The following is a 20,345-nucleotide window of genomic DNA, read 5'->3' as shown; positions in this document are numbered from 1 at the left end:
TGAAGGAATCCACAGAGCACACATTGTCCAAACTGAACCAGGAGATTAGGGTAACCAACAGGCACCTCTGACTTGAGCCAGTGTGGGCAAAGGAGCTCCCAGGCAGGAATCCCAGGAATCCCAGAAATCCCTGACAGGTGTCCCATTCAGGACTCCAATTTCTGTTTATTCAGACTGAAAATAGCGGTTTTTGGCAAGATTCTTATGGTTACATGACCACAATAGGCATGTGACTGGTGAGATTTGGTAGGAAAATTAGTCCAAAGTATCTTCTGGCATTTCTAATTTATTGCCTCAGTCAAATAATTAAATTCCTCTTTGATTTCCCTAAATTGTGCCTGTGTTGGTCTTCCTCTTATGCAAAAAAAAAATCCCTGTATTTTAGCACTTTGAGAGTGTCCTGAGTGTGGGAGCACAGCAAGATTCCCCATCTTCCACTCCCTACACCTGGCAGGCACAGGGGGAAATGGAGGTTGAAGCTCTTTAGGATGTAAATCCTGGATAATTCTTCCAGCCACTGGTGTCTTTCAGGAAATGAAGCAGCAAAGGGTGCAGCTGATGCGTGAGATGAAAGAATACACTGAGAAATTCAGGTAGTGGAAGCAGCAGAAGGACAAGGAAAAGGTGAGCAAACAAGCCCCTCACATGATTCCTCCCTCCAAACAGCTGCTGAAAGGTATCTTTAACTGGGAAGTGTCTTAGAAGAGCTGGGAATGCTTTGAAAAGAAGCTTTACTCATGTGGCTGCCATTTTAGCCACTTGGACTTGTTTGTGTCTGGAGATCTTCAAGCTCTTGCCACAGCTGTGACTCTGCTCTAAAGCAGAAAGCAAAATTAGTCAATATTTTAAGGATTTACAGTTATGGGGTTTGGCCTCAGCATGGGAGGTTTTTAAACTTCCAAAGGAATGTTGGCTCTGCAGCTCAGTAAAATTCAGCTGCTGAGTGCAATGGCCAGCAAACACCTGGAGTGCCACAGCAATTTCTGCCCCTCACTGCCTTGGGGTGCTCAGGCTGGAACTTTGGGGCTACGACCTTTCCTTTGTCATGAAAAATGTGACTCTTGCCGCTGTTTCTCCTTGCAGAACCGTAAGAGACGATGTGAGCTCCTCAAGCTGGGCAGGGGTTTCCAGAAGCAGACGAATGACCCCTGGAGCAAAACAGAGGAGGTGAGGAGCCAACATCTCCTGGAAATCCCAACCCATCCCTAAAGTCAGCCAAGTGGGGCTGGAGGAAGGAACAGGATACACAGAAACCTGTGAAAGGAAGTTTAGAGGCTGGGAGAAAATAAATTCTCTCCGTAGACAAATCCCCATTTCTGCTTTTGAGGGATCCCAGTTAAATTTGCTCCTTAAGGGGCCAGGTGGCTTTGGGGGCCAGGCTCCTGTGGCAATGCAGATGCCCAAGGTAGGAAGTGGAGGATGAGTTTGGGTGGTGGATCTACAAGGTTGCAGTTCAGAATCCTTTCAGGATGGCTTTGTAAAAGAAATTAATCTTCAACCTCTCATTTTGGGAGTTTTCTTCTACCTTCAGGCATAGAAGGAGCTTTCCTTTTAAAGGAGGAATGGCAGCAAAGGAAATAAAGGCAGGAATCCTTGAGTTAAACCAGAATAACTTGAGATTTATTAACCTTGTGCTGTCGCTGTCCCAGTGGTTGCCCTGGGCTGGGAATCCCTGGTGTTTCCAGCTGTAGCAGATGATTTGCAGTCCCTGTTCAGCTCCTTGTGGAATCTTTTCCAGGCAGCAGCTGCCAACGAACGTTTGAAGAATGCCCTGCAGAGGCAGAAGGATGTGGCAGATAAATGGAAACAGAGCCAAAATCAGGGCACGGAAGGAATTGCTGTACAAGTCGAAGTGGGTAACAGTGGTTTTGCATCCCTACACTGGGCAAACTGGGATTTGGGGTGGGTGCTGCTGGCCTTGGTGGCTGGAGCACAGCAGGAGGACCAGGGAATTCCAGTGGGATTATTCAGAAGGATTCAGTCCTGAAGTTGAGCTCAACCACTGGGTTTTGGGGGTTATTTTTCCAGAGCTGGCTTGCAAGTGTAGTTGAGGTTCTTGTCAGCACTGAGGAAGCTCGAAGACACCTGGCAGACCTGCTGGAGGACAGGAAAATCCTGGCAAACCAGCTGGAAGAGAAGAAAGATGCTGGAGAAAACCCCCGTCCAAACCTGCGGGTAAGGTGGAAATTCCCCTTTTCCCATCCCACTCCTCTGGCTGTTCAGCAATACTGGATTCAGTCTTCTCTCTCCTACTTGACCAACATGTTCCCTCAGAAGGTGGGGATAGATCCCATCCTTTCTGGCAGAAAGGGTTAATATTTTTATCCTCTCAATGTCAGGGACAGGAGGTGCTGAAGGAACTTATTACTTAATGGGATTTGGGAATTTTTTTCCCTGAAAAGGCAGTCAGGCTTTGGGACAGGCTCCCCAGGGAAGTGGTGGAATCACCATCCCTGCAAATGTCCAAAAACCATCTGGATGTGGCACTTGGGGACATGGGTGACCCATCAGTGTTGGGTGAATGGTTGGACTCAACGCTCTGGGAAAGCTTTTCCAACCTCAAGGATTCTGAGGGATGTGAGTAGCTAACTCCACTTAGCACAGGCTTTTGGGGAAGAACAATGGAACAGAAGCTGTGGGGAGATGCCTGGAGGCTTTCCTGGCTGGAATATCTGTAAAAGTGTGATTTCCTCCCCTGTTGCTGCCCTGCATCCCTGTGTGCTGTGCTTCCAGAGGCGCATGTACTGCCTGGCTGACCTGCAGGCTGACCTGCACGCTCTGGACATGGGTCTCTCTGTCTCCAAGCAGACTGAGAGCCTGCAAACAGAGATGGAGCTCAGGTAAGGTACTGCCGCAGTGCTCATCCACACAGACTGACACTGCAATGATGAGGGAAAGCCTTTTCACTCAGTACAAGAGAAATAGCTTTGGTATGCTTACTTTACCAGCACCCTAACCCATCTAATTCTTTTAGAGCCACTGCAAAAGCAGATTGGAGTGAAAATACAGATGCTGAAAATCTTTTTCCAAAGCTCCAAGATTCAAAATCATCTTTACAATCTGAGTCATACTGATGGACAAATCTTTTTCCTCTGCGTCTGTGGTCTTTAATCATATTTACACTGGCTGTCAGCATGGAAAGCCTTCCAATGCTACATGGAGCACCTTTGGTGTTTGGTGGAATGGGTGGCCAAGCTCCGTCTCCACAGATAAAAAACATTCCCCATGGAAAATTGTAACTGAAAACAGAGCTGAGGTATAATTACACCAAGAATCTGCATCTTTATATACAGGGTATATATACAAAGACAAATCTGAAGTTTTGTCTTTGTTTTGTTCAAGCCCAATAATGCCAAAATTGATACAAAAATCTATTTTTACAGAACCAAGAATTTCCTATTCTTGGGGTTCAAAGGATGCTTCAGGAAGAAATTTGGTCGCAACAACCCATACATCAGAGGGATTTATAGCAAACTGTAAAAGATGGAGGATGAGGATGGTTTTTGGTATTGGCCAAGTATCTATTGGCAAACTGACCAAACAAGTTGAAAATGGCTTTTCAGGGGGTGAAACCCCCAAACCCTTTTCAGTGGGTTTTCCTGGCTGGAATTTTTCCAAAATGTGGGGAAAATACTCAGGCATTTAGATTGGGTGTTTTGAGCTGTTAGTGAGCACCTCTGAGGGAAAAACCTCCACTTTTATTTGGGAATGTGGAGTGGAGACAGAACTGAGCAGGGAAGCAATGCAGGCTCCAGGTGCTCTACTGAGCAGCAAAAATCTCAGTTTATGCTATTTTACCTAATATTCTCGGAACAGTAACTCTAGCCCAGAAACCAGCCATGTTTTTCTCCTCTGTTGTCAACCCAAATCCATGGATTCTTCCCCAGGAGTGCCCAGATAGCAGATCTGCAGCAGAACCTCCTGGATGCAGACAATGGAGATTGGGCCAAGCAGTGCTGGGACAGCATTGCCACCACCCTGGAGGCCAAATGTGCTCTGAAGTATCTCCTGAGAGAGGTAAACCCTGCATTTTCCTTTTTTTTTTCCCTGAAAACAAAGGCTGTAAGTCTGCTTAGCCACAAATAACAGGAAGTGACCAAAGGAATTTGAGTAGAGCCTTCTCGTAGTGGATAAGGTTTATTAAAGTCATCTATACTGGGGAGTGAAATCTGAAAAGCAGGGAAGAGGGGAGTGGAATAGATGAGGGTCTGGAGATGGCAGCTAAATGCTTGTATAGGAAAGGGAAAGGCAAGTGAAAAGTGGAAAGAAGAAAAGTGGAAGAGAAGAAAAAGTATCTAAAATACTTCCTGAGCAAGCAGAGAAGCAGTGGAATTGATGTTGAGATGGGAAAAAGAAAAATTGGAGTATTGTGGGATCAGAGAAAGAGTAACTGAAGGACAGAATTATCTGTTGCTCCCTGGTGCTTGGAAATCAAAGGAGAAGGGAGAAAGGAAAATACTCCAAGTGGTGCAGGAAGGGAGGTGAATTCAGAACTGTGAACAAGACCCTCAGCTCCCGGGTTTACACTTCCAAAGTGTCTGCCTTTGAATCTCTCCTGGTTTCCTTGGTGCTGAGGGCTGGTCCAGTTCCTGGGGTGGCTGGAAGTTACGGGGATGCTTCTCCTCCACACTGCAGCACCTGTCCCAGCAGGGAATCCCTGTCCCAAGCCATGCCTTGCTCTTGTTTTCCAGCTGGTCTCCTCCAAAGTGCGGCTGAGCAAACTGCAGAATGGCCTGCAGCAGAGCCTGGCCAGCTTCTCTCATGTGCAGAGAATGCTGATGGAAGAGAGAAACCACAAAGCAGAGATGGAGACAGAGTTCTAAAATCAGATTTTGGTGCAGGAACAGCCACACCAGCATAAGGTGAATCACAGCTCATGGAAATCTTTGAGTCTGGTCTCCAGGTCTGCTCAGAGAGAAAGGCAAAGGGGGATGTGCTGAAATGAAGCTGGTGCTGAATATCAGCTCAAATTTTGTTAGATTTTTGTAGATGGTTCATTCAAAGCCAAAGAAATCTCTGTATTTATCCTGTGCATATTGGTTTATTCAGTAACTTTCCTCCTGCTCTAAATGAGGAGGTTACACCTGAGCAGAAGATCACTTTTCAAATAGATCAGGGTGGAATTGTGCTGGAAGTGGCAGGAAATTTCCCTGCCAAGTGCTCCTTTCAGGAATTCACCCCTGTTTATTCCAACTTGCTTTTAGGTTCTGTACCTGCTCAGACAATGCCAGCAGAAAGAAGCAGCGGAGAAGAGATTGGAAGAGTCCCTGAACGAACAAGAGAAACAACTGCAGGAGCGACTGCGGTTCCAGGTGCAGAGGCTGGGGGAGGCTGGGGTCCTTTGGGATTCCTGGAATTAGGAGAAAGAATTATGTATTCCCTTTGTAGAAGCCTGCATGGAGTGGTTGCTGTGCAGGCTGGAATAACCCTGGGGGGTTTTCTCTTATTTATCTCTAATGAAACAAATTTCCTCTTGTCCTGCAAACAGGAGGAAGAGCTGGAAAAAATGAGGGAGATCTGTGAGAAGCACCAGGAACTCCTCCGCGGAAATGGCACTCTGAAACAGGTAGAAGCCTTGTACAGACACAAGAGCTGTCACCCTGTTTTTTAAGATTTTCTAAGCCTTCTGATGTTGACATTCCTGGAGTGAATTTTCTCACACACTTTCTGTAAATAACTCATTGTTTTACATTCCTTTATGGAGGAGGAGAGAGTTGATGGACTGTTGGTTTGACCAGTGACATTGCAGAGGTGTCAATGTCACCTTCCAATCCACTGTCACTTTTGTAAAGCTATAAATATTGGAGTCAGAGAATAAAACTTCCCTTTTTTCCCTTCACCTTAAGCGGTGGTGTGCTTGTGCTCTCTCGTGTCATTCAGCGACATCTGGTGACCGCCGAAGTGTACTGCAGCCAAGGCTGAGACACGGACAGCAGATTGCGAGATTGGTGAGATTTTCTCCCCCTCTTTTTGGTGCTTTGCCTGCTCTTCTTGGGGCAATGGAAACCTCTGTGGTTTTCCAGGATGATTCCCTCATTTTGGATCTCTGGAGGGGGGTCCTGGAGTGTAAGCAGGTATCTGTTTCCTGGGATGATTTGGAGAGATTGGTTCTGTGGGCCCGAGAGCGAGGTTTTTTTTCGGACCCTGCGAAGGCGTTCGATAAGCAGGAGTGGTCTCTCCTGGGGGTCCACCTCATGGAGGCCCTCTTTGATGATTGCAGTGTGGACGTGGGACCGCTGCTGGTGCAGTGGAAGAAATGTGAGGAGCTTTGGCGGGGGTCTGGTTCTTGTACCCCTCGGAGTTCCCAGGGAAGCCCTTCTATCTCGGATGTGGATGAGGAGATTGAGCTCCTGTGTGATGTGGAGCCCCCCTCCCCGCCCCACGACGGTGTGCTGGGGAGTGGCCATTATCCGCCCGGGGTGGACTGGGCTCACAGCCAGCGGGTCCCGGGTCCGGGGGGCTCTCTGGATTCGGTGGGCCGTCTTCGCCCCGCCTCGCCCTGTGCGGGTGGCGGGGCGGGGAACGGGTTGCCCTCTCTGTGTGCCTTCCCGGCCTTTAAGAGTCAGCCTCCGCCCCGACTTGAGGCTGCTGCGGTGACGACTTGTTGTCCGAACTGCGGCGTGTCCACCACGTTCCCCCCGAACGCGGTGGGGGTGGGCTCTCCCGCCCCCGAGTCGGGTTCCTCAGCGGGGGGAGCGAATTCGCCTTCCTCCGGGTCTGTGCAGCCTGCTGGGCATGCGCAGCCGGTGGAGCCAGCCGGGGGCAGGGTCGGTGCTCCGCCCGGCCCTGCTCCGGTGGGCGGGAGGCCCGTCCCTCTCCGCTCGGTGGGGGCGGTGCCCGCTGCGGGACCTTGCGGCTTGGGGCGGGTTCTCATAGGGGGCGTACCCGGCTCCCTTGTGCCGCCCCGCAGTGACGCGGCTCCGCAGGCCGTGCCTCCCTCGGCATCCCACTCCGCCCCCGCATCGGGGGATGGGGGCCTCGCACCGGCTTCGTCCGTGACCGCGCCGGCCTCGTCCGGCACTGTGCCAGATCTGCGGGCTGTGCCGGCAGCTGCGGCCGCCGAGGTGACCCATGGCGGGGCTGCAGCGCAGCAGGGGACTGGGGTGTTTACCTTTAGTGCAACTGCTGACGCGGCCGGCGGGAGGCCGGTGGGTGCCCGGGGCCATGGCGCTTTCTCGTCAGGTCTTTGGACGCTTCCTGCGTGCCAGGTGACCGTGCGTCCGAGGTACCCTGAACGTTTCTGGCCAGAGGCAAAAACCAAGACCGACGAGATGAATGACCTTGTCTCCTCCCGGCATCTGCAGGGTCGGGGGGCGAATTCCTTTGGCTCTGCCGGTGCTGCAGGGGGCGCAGGGACGAGTGGTGTTGCCCCGGCTCCTGGTCAGTCACTCCCTCTTGTCTCTGGGGGGCCCAAGGCCCGGGACACAGCAGGTGCGGTGGCTGTGCCAGGGCGTCCCCAGGCTTTCCCTGTGCTCAGGGGCGTCACTCATAACACCTATGAGCCCCTTGCATATAAGCTGGAGAAGGAACTCCGTGAAGCGGTTGCTCAGCATGGTTTGGGGTCTGCTGAGGTTATGCACATTCTTCGGAGACTTGATAGGGACCCGCTGACACCTCACGATGTCCGTTGTGTGGCACATTCTCTTTTTGACCCTGTGCAGTTTGGTGTTTTTGAGACCAAGTGGGCTCGTATGGCGGCCCAAGCGGTGAGGCGGAATGCTGCGCTGGCGCCGGAGGACCCCAGGCGTAGGGTTGTTGCTGAAATGCTGATGGGGACGGACCGTTATGAGGATGTTCAGGGACAGGTTGGATACGATCCCCTTGTGCTTCAGCAATGCAAATCGCTGGGCATAGGGGCGATTGTGCAGACCCTGGAAATGGCGGCTCCGAAGCAGCCGTTTTCAACCATTGTCCAGGGGGATGATGAGCCTTTTATGGTATTTCTGGGAAGGTTGATTGCGTCCGTGGAGAGGCAGGTGCCTGATCCTGTGGCGAGGGAAGTTACGATTGCAAATCTTGTTAAGTGCAATTGTAATGCAGCTTGTAATAAGGTTATAGCAGCTATGCCTGGTGATCCTAGTATCTGGGAGATGGCAGAAGCCTGTGCAAACATCATTCCCTCACGTCGGAAGTTGGCTGCTGTGGCTGCCGCTGTGCAGCCGGTCTGGGCAGCACCGCAGGGCGGGCGGCCACAGCAGGGGGATGCGCAGTCTAGCAGGAAGCAGGGGAAGAAGGTGCAGAAGGTCAAATTCCCCATGTTCTTGTGCGGTCGGTGTGGTAGGCCAAATCACATGTCTAACGTTTGTAAGGTGACTGTTCATGTTAATGGCCAGGCTTTACTGGACTCGGGAAACGTGAAGTGGAGCGCGCAGCAGGAGGGGCGCGCTCAGACACAAGCTTCCCTCCAGACCCAGGTGCCGATGGAGGTCTCCTTTGCCGGCTTGCAGCCAGCACCCGCGGATCAGCAGGTGTGGACGTCTGCACCGCAGCAACAGTTGTCTTAGATTCGTCTGATACGCAAGGTTCCCCTAGATGCCTTTGGTCCCTTGGGTGGGGGCATGAGTGCTCTCCTTATGGGGAGGTCCAGTGCCACCCTTCAGGGCCTCATTGTGCACCTGGGGCTCATTGATGCAGATTTTACAGGACAGATTTGTGCCATGGTCTCCACACCCACTCCCCCTGTCACAATCCCAAAAGGGACACGGCTTGCTCAACTTGTGCCTTTTAAGTCTTCTGTTCGCAGGACAGCTGACCGGTCACGTGGAGCTGGTGGTTTTGGATCCACCGGGCTGCCTCAGGTTCACTGGACTGCTGTCCTGACCAAGGACCGTCCCGAGATGCTGTGTACCCTGTCCGTTCCTGGTGCGACACCGTCGGAAATCCACCTCCGCGGGCTTCTCAACAGCGGTGCTGACGTCACTGTTCTCTCCCTTGCCGCCTGGCCCTCGGAGTGGCCCCTGGATCCGGTGGGGACATCTGTTGCCGGCCTGGGAGGGACGGCGCAATGTTACGTGGCCCAGCAGCCTGTGCTGGTCACGAACCCGGAGGGACAGATGGCCTGGGTTAGGCCTCATGTTACTTCTACTCCTGCCAACCTCTGGGGGAGGGATGTTCTGTCTGCCTCGGGGGTGCGTATTGGGACGGATTTTTAATGGGGGCCACTGCAGTGAAGGGCGCAGAGTGTCCTACGCCTCCTATACGGTGGCTGGTGGACAAACCCGTTTGGGAGAAGCAGTGGCCCCTCACTGATGATAAATTAGTCGCCCTTCGGAATTTGGTGCAAGAGCAGTTGGACCAGGGTCATCTGGAGCCTTCTAACAGTCCTTGGAACACTCCTGTCTTCTGTATCAGAAAGAAATCTGGGAAATGGAGGTTGTTGCAAGACCTCCGGAAGGTCAATGCCGTGATGGAAAGCATGGGACCATTGCAGGCCGGCATGCCATCGCCTACCATGCTTCCTGCAGGCTGGCCGGTCCTCATTGTGGATCTGAAGGGTTGTTTCTTTTCGATTCCTTTGCATCCCGATGATAGACCGAAGTTTGCCTTCTCGGTGCCAGCGATTAACGAGGCTGAGCCCGCACAGAGATATCAATGGAGGACATTGCCTCAGGGCATGCGTAATTCTCCTGCCATATGCCAATGGTATGTGGCCCGTGCCTTGTCTTGAGTTCACAAGCAGTTTCCTGATGCGCGTCTCTATCATTATATGGACGACATTTTGGTGGCCGCATCCACCCAGGATGAGCTGCTGAGGATTCAGCCTCGGCTGCTCAATGCTTTGCGTGCTCATGGACTGCAGGTGGCTCCAGAAAAGGTCCAACAGAAACCACCTTGGAAGTACTTGGGGGTCAAGATTCTGGAACGGACAATCTGTCACCAGGAGGTGCAATTTGTGCATTCTGTGAAGACACTGAATGATGCTCAGAAATTGATAGGTGTCATCACTTGGTTACGTCCGTATTTGGGATTAACCAATGCACAGCTGTCTCCTCTGTATGATTTGTTGAAAGGAGACTCTGATCTAAAGTCGCCTCGCACACTGACCCCTGAGGCATGTAAGGCGTTGGAGGTGGTTCAGCAAGCTGTTTCGGCTTGTCAGGTTTATCACATTGATCCCTCCGTGTATGTCACTGTGTTCATCACCACTCCAGATCTGCATCCCACAGGTATCATTGGTCAATGGAGTGACAAATGGTCTGATTCCTTGCACGTTCTGGAATGGGTTTTTCTGCCCCATCAGCCGCAGAAGACGGCAACTGCATTGTTTGAGCTAATTGCTCGCTTGATAATCAAATGCCGACAACGGTGTTTGCAATTGATGGGTGCGGATCCTGCAGAGATCATACTCCCGGTGCAACGGGAGGATTTTGACTGGAGCTTTGCAAACAGTGTGTCCCTGCAGAGTGCTCTGGAAAATTTTTCAGGGCAGATCACTTATCATCTGCCCAGCCATAGGCTGTTGCATATGGCGAAATCCACACAAATTTCTTTGTGGCCCAAGAATAGTCAGGAACCCGTGCAAGGACCCACCGTCTTCACTGACAGTTCAGGGAGAACGGGAAAGGCCATTGTCACCTGGAGGGATGGATCTGAGTGGCAGGTTTTGGAAGGCCATGAGGATGGGTCAGCCCAATTGGTTGAACTGAGGGCTGCTGTCATGGCATTTGAGAAATTTTCCCAGGAACCTTTCAACTTGGTCACGGATTCCGCCTATGTGGCTGACATCGCACAGCGGTTGGGTCATTCGGTTTTGAAGGAGGTCAGTAATCCTGCCTTGTTTCATTTACTGAAGACCTTGTGGTGTGCCATTCAGGCCCGAGTTCATCCATTTTATGTTCTGCATGTGAGGAGTCACACCGATTTGCCAGGTTTTATCGTAGAAGGTAACGCAAGGGCTGACAAGTTGGCTAACCCAGTGTAGGTAGCGCCTCAGCCTGATACACTCGCACAGGCCAAGGCATCGCATGGGTTTTTCCACCAGAACGCACATACCCCGCAGAAGCAGTTTCAGCTGACGCCAACTGAGGCTCGTGACATTGTTGAGTCATGTGATGACTGCCATGCGCTTGCTCCGCCTCTGCCGGCAGGGGTACACCCCAGAGGCCTTAGGGCCTTGGAGCTTTGGCAGACTGATGTCACCCAGATTGCTGAGTTTGGCCGGCTCAAGTATGTGCATGTCACTGTGGACATGTTCTCCTCTGCGATGTGGGCTTCGGCTCACAGTGGGGAGAAGGCCCGTGATGTCCTTGCCCACTGGAGGCAGGCCTTTGCTGTTCTGGGCATACCTTCTGCTGTGAAAACCGACAATGGTCCTGCTTGTGCATTGCAAAAGGTGCGGCAGTTCCTGCAGTTGTGGGGTGTCTCACACAAGTTTGGTATCCCTCATTCTCCGACTGGTCAAGCTATTGTAGAACGTGCTCATGGTACTCTGAAGCAGGTTCTTCAAAAACAAAAACGGGGAATGCAGGGTGAAACCCCGCACAGTCGGTTGGCAAAAGCTTTGTGCACAATCAATCATCTCACTGTGCCGCAGAACTCAAATAACCCTTTGAGGGTTATTTTGAATCACCATCTCTCATTACAGGCTGCGGACGAGGCACATCAGCCTCGAGCGAAAGTTTGGGTGCGGAATTTAGTCACCAAACAGTGGGAAGGTCCCTATGACCTTATCGCTTCGGGGCGCGGGTATGCTTGTGTATCCACAGATACTGGGGTACGCTGGGTACCTTCAAAATGTGTTCGCCCTGACCTGCGACCGCAGAGACAGAATCCAGCTGATGGGCAAGATGGAAACCGTGACCAACCTGAAAGGCATCAAGCAGGGGAATCATTGAGTGATGATTCGGATGCAGATGTTGAGAGTGATCACTCCAATGACTCCTCTGCAAGTGGACATTGAACGTTGTTCATATTTTCCTTTTCACAATTGTTCATTTTCTTTTCCTTTTTCTTTTTAAACGGAAAAGGGTGAGATGTCACCCTGTTTTTTTAAGATTTTCTAAGCCTTCTGATGTTGACATTCCTGGAGTGAATTTTCTCACACACTTTCTGTAAATAACTCATTGTTTTACATTCCTTTATGGAGGAGGAGAGAGTTGATGGACTGTTGGTTTGACCAGTGACATTGCAGAGGTGTCAATGTCACCTTCCAATCCACTGTCACTTTTGTAAAGCTATAAATATTGGAGTCATAGAATAAAACTTCCCTTTTTTCCCTTCACCTTAAGTGGTGGTGTGCTTGTGCTCTCTCGTGTCATTCAGCGACACAAGAGCCTCATGGCAACTGAGTTTGATGATTTTGCAGAGCTAATTCTTGTCACTTTTGACAGCAACTGCTGCTCCTCCAAGTTGCCAGAGGCCAGAAGCTCCAGCACATCCAGCAAAGGCCACCTGAGTCTCCAGAGTCTCCTAATTATGTTCCACCCAAAGTAAGAGGCTGCACAGTTTGTGTTGCACCTGAATTCTTGCCAGAGTTCATCTTGGCTATTGATAATGTGGTTTTCTTTCTCCTAAGCTGCTTTTACCAGGCACTTGATTGAAGTGGCCCTTTCAGTCCTTTCCAGAAGACTCAAATACTTTACATTAGTTTTTAGGTTAAAAAAAAAAGGCAAACAAACCCCCAACCCTGCTTCCTCATTGTAGTTCTGACTCTATATCCTCCTTCAAAATCCAGATTGTTTTTCTGTAGCATTCCCAGTCTTTAAATTATAGAGCAAGGCATGTGTTTCACAGCCAACTTTGTTGCTTTGCATGTAGCCAAATCTTAGTGCTGTGAAGAAGAAATTATTTAAAACTCTTTGGACAGGGGTGTGACACTTGTTCTTTGTCATGCGATGTGTCAACAACTCAGACTTTCAAGGATTTGTCATCAATAGTTTAAATTGAATTTTCAATCCTGATAATTAGATCGTTTTTTCCCTCCCTCACCCCACAACCTTCTTGGCCGTGAGGGACTCTGAAAACCCTAATAAAACCCTATTAAAATATAACAATTATTAATGCTATTAATGAAATAGAGCTGATTTTGGTGGCCTAACCCCTGGTGCTCCCGTGTTGCAGCCCAAGCACCGCCAGCAGATGACGGCCAAGCCCCAAGCACCCAGCCCTCAGGTGGATGTGGAGGAGCTGCTCTCTGACCTGGGGGAACTGGAGGGTTCTGACTGGCTTCCTGAAAAAGCAGGCAGAGGAACCAGGAGAAACCTCATGGGGGTAAGATCCAGCTGCCCTTGATCCAATGTCTACTAGGGAACCACTTGCTGTGTGCAGGGGGTGGGATGGAGCTGTGAGGTGTGGTGTCTCCACTGTTCTCAAAGTGGCAGGAATGGGTTTTTGGGTGCCTGGGGATATTTGGGACATTCCCACAGACACAGCAAAGGTTGTCTGCAGTCAGCAAGACTTTCCTGGACAGGTTTGCCCTGTCCAAGTCACCTTCTCCCATGTACTGTCCTGCTGCCTGTGTCTGAGCTGGCCACTGCTTTAGGAACAGCCCCAACAGCAGCCAATTTTAGGGGGAAAAGCAAACAAAAAAAAGGATGGCCAGTTGTGGATCCCTGTTTCCTTTGGGAACCTGCAGCTTGCAGTCCTGACAGAGCCTCAGCTTCCATCTGTATGTGTCAGTCTGGAGCTTTAGCCTGTGGCTCAAAAAATTCCTGAGGCTTTTGGGATGGGGACTCCCTCTTTTTGTGGAAGTGTGGCACAGAAACTGGGATCCTTTGGCATAACCTCCAGTCAGGCACTGAGTAGCTGAAGGTACTTATCCTGTAGATCTTGAAGATGGATCTGTAGGTGGAAGGATTTTGTTCTGGATATTAGGAGGACAGTTATTCTGGGATGAAGCAAAATGCAGTGAAACGGCAGCGAAATGCAACAAGTGGCAGCTTGGGGGTGTCCCTGTCCTTGAGATGCCACAGCTAGCAGGACCTGGAGCCTTCCAGGAGCATCCTGGCCATTGGATTCCCCTTCTCTCCCTCACAGTGCTCCTGCAAGGGCCGCTGTGGGAACAGGCACTGTGGCTGCAGGAGGCAGAAGTTGGGGTGCACCGGCGGCTGCAGCTGCTCCACAGCCATGTGCAGGAACAGGGAGCAGGGCCTGGTGAGTGCTGCTGCCTCTGGCGGGCACAGGGGCTGCAGGGCCTGCATTTGGGCAGGAGCAAAGCTGGAGATAGGGATAATTCCCCAGTTTGTCCAGGCAGAGCAGGTGCACTTTGCTGAAACTCTGTGAATGTCACTAATTAGTGCCTCTCTGGTAACTGAGGAAAATTTTCCACTGCAGGACCAGACTCTGCCTTTCAGGACAGAATTTACGAGATTCACAGCAAAGATTATTGTGTTCCCACTTCTCATCCACAAATCTGAGGATAAAAAGTTCCATTTTTCCTTTTGGACTAAGTAAATTTAAGTTTTGTCTATGGCTTCAGATGACACAAAACCCTGACTCATTCCCAGATTTCTTTTTAAGAATGGAAGGGATGTTGTGGGGGAGGGGGTTGTAGCAGCAGGAAGGTCCATGAGAAGCTGATGTTTTAGCTGTTCCAAGTGCGAATTTTGCTCTTGGATCTCAGAGATGTGGAGCAGGGACATCCCATAGTGCTCTAATTGTTGCCTATTTTATGGAGGCCTCGTCTCAGCTGCAGCATCCTGTACTGTGGAAAACTTACCAGCTGGAGAGCAGGGGGCTGTGGTGGGAAGGGAAGGGATGGATGCTCTGCAAGAGTTTCACCCTTTGCTGTCCCTCAGGAAACCACAACATGTGAGGAGCACAAAAGGGACTTGGAGGGGTCCTTGAAGCTGGAAGACCCCATGGAGGTGAAAGCAGAAGAGAGCTTCTTCCAGCCTGTGTCGATCACACCAACCACCAAGGTATTCCCAGGGGAGAGCAGAGCTGCTGAGTGAGGGGTCTTGCAGGGAGGTCACCCCAGAGGAGAAGCTGCTGCTGGAAAACTCTGCACAGCTCCAGGCAGCTCGTGTGGAAGCTGAGAGTGTGCTGAATTCCTCAGTTCCCACACTGAAATGATGCCACGAGCTTGCCACGTTTTCCTGCAGCACCTTCAGCAAGGAGAGAGGGGAAGTGAAGGTGAAGAGTTTGCAGGATAAAATCCTCTCTGTCCATGTTCAAAGTGACCTCTCTGACCTGGCACATCTCATTTCACCTCAGCTGAACCACTTCCCTTATATGGGAGCCAACTATTCCAACTGCTGTCTCTTCCTGCTGCATCTTGATATTTTGTAAAAAATTTGTCTTTTTTCTGACTTGAGTGAAAAAAACAACTCTTGAGGTTGGCCTGGCACTTGGTGCCCCGTGTGAGGAAGAACACACAGCCAAACATCAAAAGAAGGTATGGAATCCCCCGTACAGCAGAGAGCTGTGGCAGCCTGAGAGCTGGGACATTGGAGTATCAGCCAGAGAGCTGGGACACTAGAAATGTAACAACAACAAGTGGTAGAAGATAGGACAGCCGAGAGCTGTGGCAGCCTGAGAGCTGGGACTGTATGCGTATTGTAATTGTATAAACACTGCAGCGAAGATTACAACACCATACCTCTCTCTTCAGCAGTTCAACAGCTGCATCCCTGTCTTTTTGGATGCTGTTATAGATGTGCCTATATATACCCACAGCAGTGTCGGTGGAAATAGCAAAAGGTGCTAGAGGAACATCACTACTCAGGAAGACCGGAATTAGGGGATCAGTCTGTAAAGAAAAGAAAAATGCAAAGTTTAAACAGATTCTTACTGTCATACCACTGATTAGGTGCATGCATGTTATTTGAAGTCTAATAATATTTGAACTTATTAAGATAACACTGTGTTTACAGAAACTTAATTTTTTAACATTCTTCTGAGTGCATGAATAGAGAAAGAAGGAAAAAAAGGGAGCTTATGTAATTCAGCATGAATAAAGACTGCAGGCATGTGCAAAAGCTTTGGAAACTGTGCCTAGAAGAACCCCAGGAGTTTGCCACAGTATCTCCTTTGGTCTAACCAAGTGGTACATCACAGCAGGTAAAATATGTTCCTGACAGGGTCTCAAATCCTCCAGGGCAGCCAAAGGAATGTCCTGGGTTCCAACAATGAGAAATATTGTACTTGGCTTAATTTGAGAAATGTCTTAGTTATGGAAACAAATTTTCACTAGATTTGTAATAAAATGGTTTGAAAGGAACATGAAGATCATCTTGTTCCAACCTCTGGTCATGGGCACCAGTTGTAATCATCGCTGCAGTGTTGTTCTTGCCTCGCTGCTGGGGCTCTTCTCCATTCTCTGCAGCACAGTCCTTCCTGTCTTCTCCTGACAAAATAGTTGAATGCTGCTTTTCTTTTTGAACATCTTCCCTGACGTGACAATCCTCTTTATTTACCTGTTGGATGAGGGCTTTGCCAATTTAGGAACTCCCAGGATGGTTGGGCTGGAAGGAGCCTTACGGATCATCCACTTCTACCATCCCAGGCTCCTCCAAGCTCTGTCCAAGCTGGCCTTGGACACTTCCAGGAATGGGACAGACCCAGCTTCTCTGGACATTCTCTGCTGGGGCTTTACTACTCACAGGGAAGAATTCCTTCCCAAAATCCCCCTCACTCTCCCTGCTTTCCAAGTCTATGAAGGCCTGGAGAGCTGTAAAATATTTCCAAGTGATTTAAATGAACTTGGAAATTCTGAGGGCTTAGGCCCTAATATAAGATTGTCCCCATAATATTATGTAATAATATATAATAGTATATAATAATATATATTATAAAATATATATTGTATAAAATATTTCATGATATATTTTACATTATATAGCATAGGATTATGTCACTGTTTATTTTAGAATGTGTACCTAATACATAAAATACAATTTATATATGAAGTGTTTCTGTGTATGCATAATTACCTACTGTGTATTCTCTCTATACACTATATTCTATATATTTTATGTATGTGTGCACACACATATGTACATTCATATATAAATATCTATGTGTATAGACAAATGTATATATATTAAAAAGTGAGTGGGAGAGTTTTAGTGTACAAGGCAATTACGTATGTGTGTATATGATAAATATATAACACATATATATGAAACATATATAAAAACATAGGTATATAGGTGTAACTATAAATTATATATTAATTTATATAAAAATACATTTAAAAATAGGAAATAAATACATAGGAAAACCCCTGCCCCCTCCCCCAGGTGCACAAGACACCAAGACAAGGCTGCAAACAGTCTGCACTTTACTTCCACACTCCCAAGGCCCAAATGGGGCCTTCCTGCCCATTCCCACCCCCTGGAGTCTGTGTGAATCCCATGGGAAGGGCTCCCTGAATCCCACAGGAAAAGCTCCATGAATCCCATGCAAAGGCTCCCTGGATGCCATGGAAGGGCTCACAAGGCGTCGTCATCGTCGTCCTCGTGCTTCCTCTTGAGCGGGTTGGGGTCGGTGGCACTGGGCAGGACCGTGTTGGTGGTGATGAGGATGTTCTTGGGGCCGATCAGGGATGGGCTGATCAGGATCTTCTGCACCGTGGGAGTGGCTGTGGGAATCACGGAAAGGCAACACTGAAAGCTTGGAGCAATCCTTGCGTTATTCCAGGCTCATCCCAAGAGGGAAGATGGGGAAATGTTGCAGGGAGGGGTGAGAACACAAGCGGGAGAGGGAAACAGGAGCCAGGGTAGGAGGCAGCTGCCCAGGATGGCCATGTTCTGGCTGCCACTGCTGTGCCGGGAATGGAAATTAACACTGGAACTTTTTGGAATGAGGGAGAGGGGGAGAAATTTCCCCATCAGCTTGGCCAAGGAGCTGTGAAGTGTTCCAGGCCAGCATGGAAGGTGTCTGTCCATGGCAGGGGCTGGGACTGGATGAACCTCTCCCTCGCAGCCCAAGCAGGCTGTGGCTCTGTGGTTCTCCCTGTTCCAGCCCCAGGAACCCCAGGAGTACCTGATTCCCCAGCGGGCTGTGAGGATGGGATCTGGAAAGTGAAGCGCTGCCCCGCCAGCAACGCCAGCGCTCCCACCTTGGCTGACACCGACATGGCCTGCGCTGAGGGGGTACCTGGGTTCCACACAAACCCCCCCAAAAAGGAATCAGAATAAATCCATAAACACTCCTACAACTCCCTCCCAAGTGGAATCTCTTATTAGGCACAGTGGGAATGCACAGGAACACAAGGACACCAGGTATAAGGATCAGATTTCCAGGCAGAGCTGCACATTTGCTCATTTTCCTACATTTACCCCAGGCCTACAGAACTCCAGACTATAAACACATAGGGCATAGCTGTAAATGTTAAGATCCTTTTAAAAATGGATATTTCCCAGTGCTATTTACTTCAGCATCACACTGACACTGAGGAAAATAACCCTAAATTTTAGTGAAGTTCTTGAATAGTCCCTTAAATAAAGAATTTATCACAAATACAGAATATCTGTAATGCATTTACATTTAAATGTTATTGTAATAATCAAGATAAATTTATGAAATTAACTTTCTGATGCTGCCAAACAATATAAGGTTAGGCAGTCCCTGACAGTCCCTCAGGGACTGGAAAATGTTTTAAATCATTCCTCTTTATTTTTCCTTCCTAAAAGGAAGGTGGGAAATCCCCTGTGGAGCTGTTTCCTACCCAAAGTGGGAGTGCTGGGCCTGCTGCTCATGGCGCCCATGCTCAGGCGATGGACGGTGATCCTGCCTGCTGTGGAGGAGACCTGTGGGGAGAGAACCAGAGAATCAGGGAATGGCCTGGAAATAAAAGAGGAGTCCCCCCACAGTGAGGCATTCAGGGCTTCCCAGAAAAGGAAGTATTTTCCCCCTGAAGTAGAAACAACTGATGTGGAAGTCAAAAATACTCTTTAATATCTACAGCAAAGTCTGACTTGTGCCTCTGACAACCTGACATTAAACCTGACAGTTCCTCTTGGACATGAGGAGGAATTTCTTCAGGGAAAGGATGGGCAGGCACTGGAAGGGGCTGCCCAGGGAGGTGGTGGAGTCCTCACCCCTGGAGGTGTCCAGGGAATGACTGGATGTGGAACTCAGTGCCCTAGCACAGACTGGATTTGATGATCCTGGAGGGCTTTTCCAGCCTCAGTGATCCTGGGATTCTGCAGTATTTCTTTAACACTACAATACTCCCATACCTTAAATTTTCCCATATGTTAAAATTTCCCGCATTTCAAAATTTCCATTTAAAATCAACCAACAACAAATTGCAAATCCAGCCTGGAGACCTCCGAGCTGACATGCACAGGCCAATATTCACCCCCACCTTTCAGAGCTGTGGAAAACTGCAATTTAAAACCCCTCCCAACCCCCGGGGGTTCATCCCCGATCCCTGAGCCATCCTCACCCTCTTCTGCAGGGATTTCAGGCGGTAGCTGGGGGCAGTCAGGCGGACCTGAGTATGGCTTGATCAGCGGCAGCGGCGTCCGGTTCTTCTGGTGAGCAATGTCCAGCAGGAACTGCAGAGACACGGCCACAGCCCCGGGTCTGGGCACATCCCCGTGTCCCGGTGACATCCAGGTGTCCCAGCCTCATCCCCATGTCCTGGTCACATCCCCATGTCCCAGCCACATGCCTGTGTCCTGGCCTCATCCCCGAGTCCCTGCCCAGCCCCATGTTCCTGTGCCACCCCCGTGTCCTGTGCCATCCCCGTGTCCCCAGCCGCGGGGGCAGCACTCACGTCGCGGGGCGCGGGCGATGTGAAGGACTGGTCAGTGAGGCACTGCATCGCCAGCCGCACGTTGTCCGCGTCCACGCTCCACCTCTTGGCATGGCTCCAGTAGATCTTGGCGTCCTCCAGGATGGTGGTGACGTATCCTGGGGGAAATGGGCTCTGGGTTTGATGAAACACTCCCCAGCCCCATCCTGCTCTCGCCTGGCTGGCACTGAAACCTCTGTGGGTACTGCTCAGAGTGCCCGAGGGCAGCGCTGACGGGATAACGGGATAACGGGAAGGAATTCTTCCCTGCCAGGCCCTGTGGCTGCCTCTGCATCCCTGGAAGTGTCCAACGCCAGGCTGGACGCAGTTTGGAGCAACCCGGGACAGAGAAAGGTGCCCCTGCCCAAACCATGCTGGGTTTGTGATTCTGTGATTAAAGAGTCACAGAATTAGAGCTGAAAAAGAGCTCTGCGGTCACCGGGCCTGGCAGGGCAGCCCCCGCAGAAACACGGACTCACAGAGCGCTCCCTGCTCCGCACAAACCTTCCCCGCGCACTCCCGTCCGGCCCCGCTTACTGTAGGCGAACTCCAGCATCTGCATTGTAAAAGAATATATGCCCTGTACTTTAGATGTTGAAAGGTTCTTCTTCAAAGCCTCAGATGAGAGCCCCTGCATGAATGCTAATGCACACATATTAAT

General features: G+C 50.0%; 1 protein-coding gene and 1 pseudogene across 2 annotated transcripts; one reads left to right on the top strand and one right to left on the bottom strand.

The window, feature by feature from the left end:
* The first annotated feature begins 413 nt into the window (after positions 1 to 413).
* Positions 414 to 20,337, top strand: LOC141727005 (chromosome-associated kinesin KIF4-like; annotated as a pseudogene).
* LOC141727004 (transcription initiation factor TFIID subunit 9-like) lies at positions 16,134 to 19,796 on the bottom strand. Of its 2 annotated transcripts, none has more exons than XM_074532214.1 (4): positions 19,667 to 19,796; positions 19,334 to 19,445; positions 17,926 to 18,692; positions 16,134 to 17,521 (listed from the first exon to the last, which is right to left on the bottom strand). In XM_074532214.1, the coding sequence occupies exons 3-4, from the start codon at positions 18,017 to 18,019 to the stop codon at positions 17,373 to 17,375; spliced, it is 243 nt and encodes an 80-aa protein (XP_074388315.1). In that variant the 5' UTR covers positions 18,020 to 18,692; positions 19,334 to 19,445; positions 19,667 to 19,796; the 3' UTR covers positions 16,134 to 17,372. The 2 variants fall into 2 exon arrangements, with proteins under 2 accessions (XP_074388315.1, XP_074388314.1); XM_074532213.1 differs by having other exon boundaries at positions 17,926 to 18,039; positions 18,611 to 18,692; positions 19,334 to 19,748.
* Positions 20,338 to 20,345: the final 8 nt, after the last annotated feature.

Source organism: Zonotrichia albicollis, chromosome Z (genome assembly GCF_047830755.1).
Source record: "Zonotrichia albicollis isolate bZonAlb1 chromosome Z, bZonAlb1.hap1, whole genome shotgun sequence".
In the NCBI taxonomy this organism is placed as follows: domain Eukaryota; kingdom Metazoa; phylum Chordata; class Aves; order Passeriformes; family Passerellidae; genus Zonotrichia; species Zonotrichia albicollis.
This window is presented reverse-complemented; position numbering and strand designations above follow the sequence as displayed.

Excerpts from the sequence above, each read along its gene's own strand:
- LOC141727004 (XM_074532213.1), bottom strand. The coding sequence starts at position 18,650 with ATGGGCGCCATGAGCAGCAGGCCCAGCACTCCCACTTTGG. Across the intron at positions 18,040-18,610 it reads GCCCAGCACTCCCACTTTGG|GTACCCCCTCAGCGCAGGCC; the intron begins GTAGGAAACAGC and ends TGTGGAACCCAG. Across the intron at positions 17,522-17,925 it reads ACAGCCCGCTGGGGAATCAG|CCACTCCCACGGTGCAGAAG; the intron begins GTACTCCTGGGG and ends TGATTCCCACAG.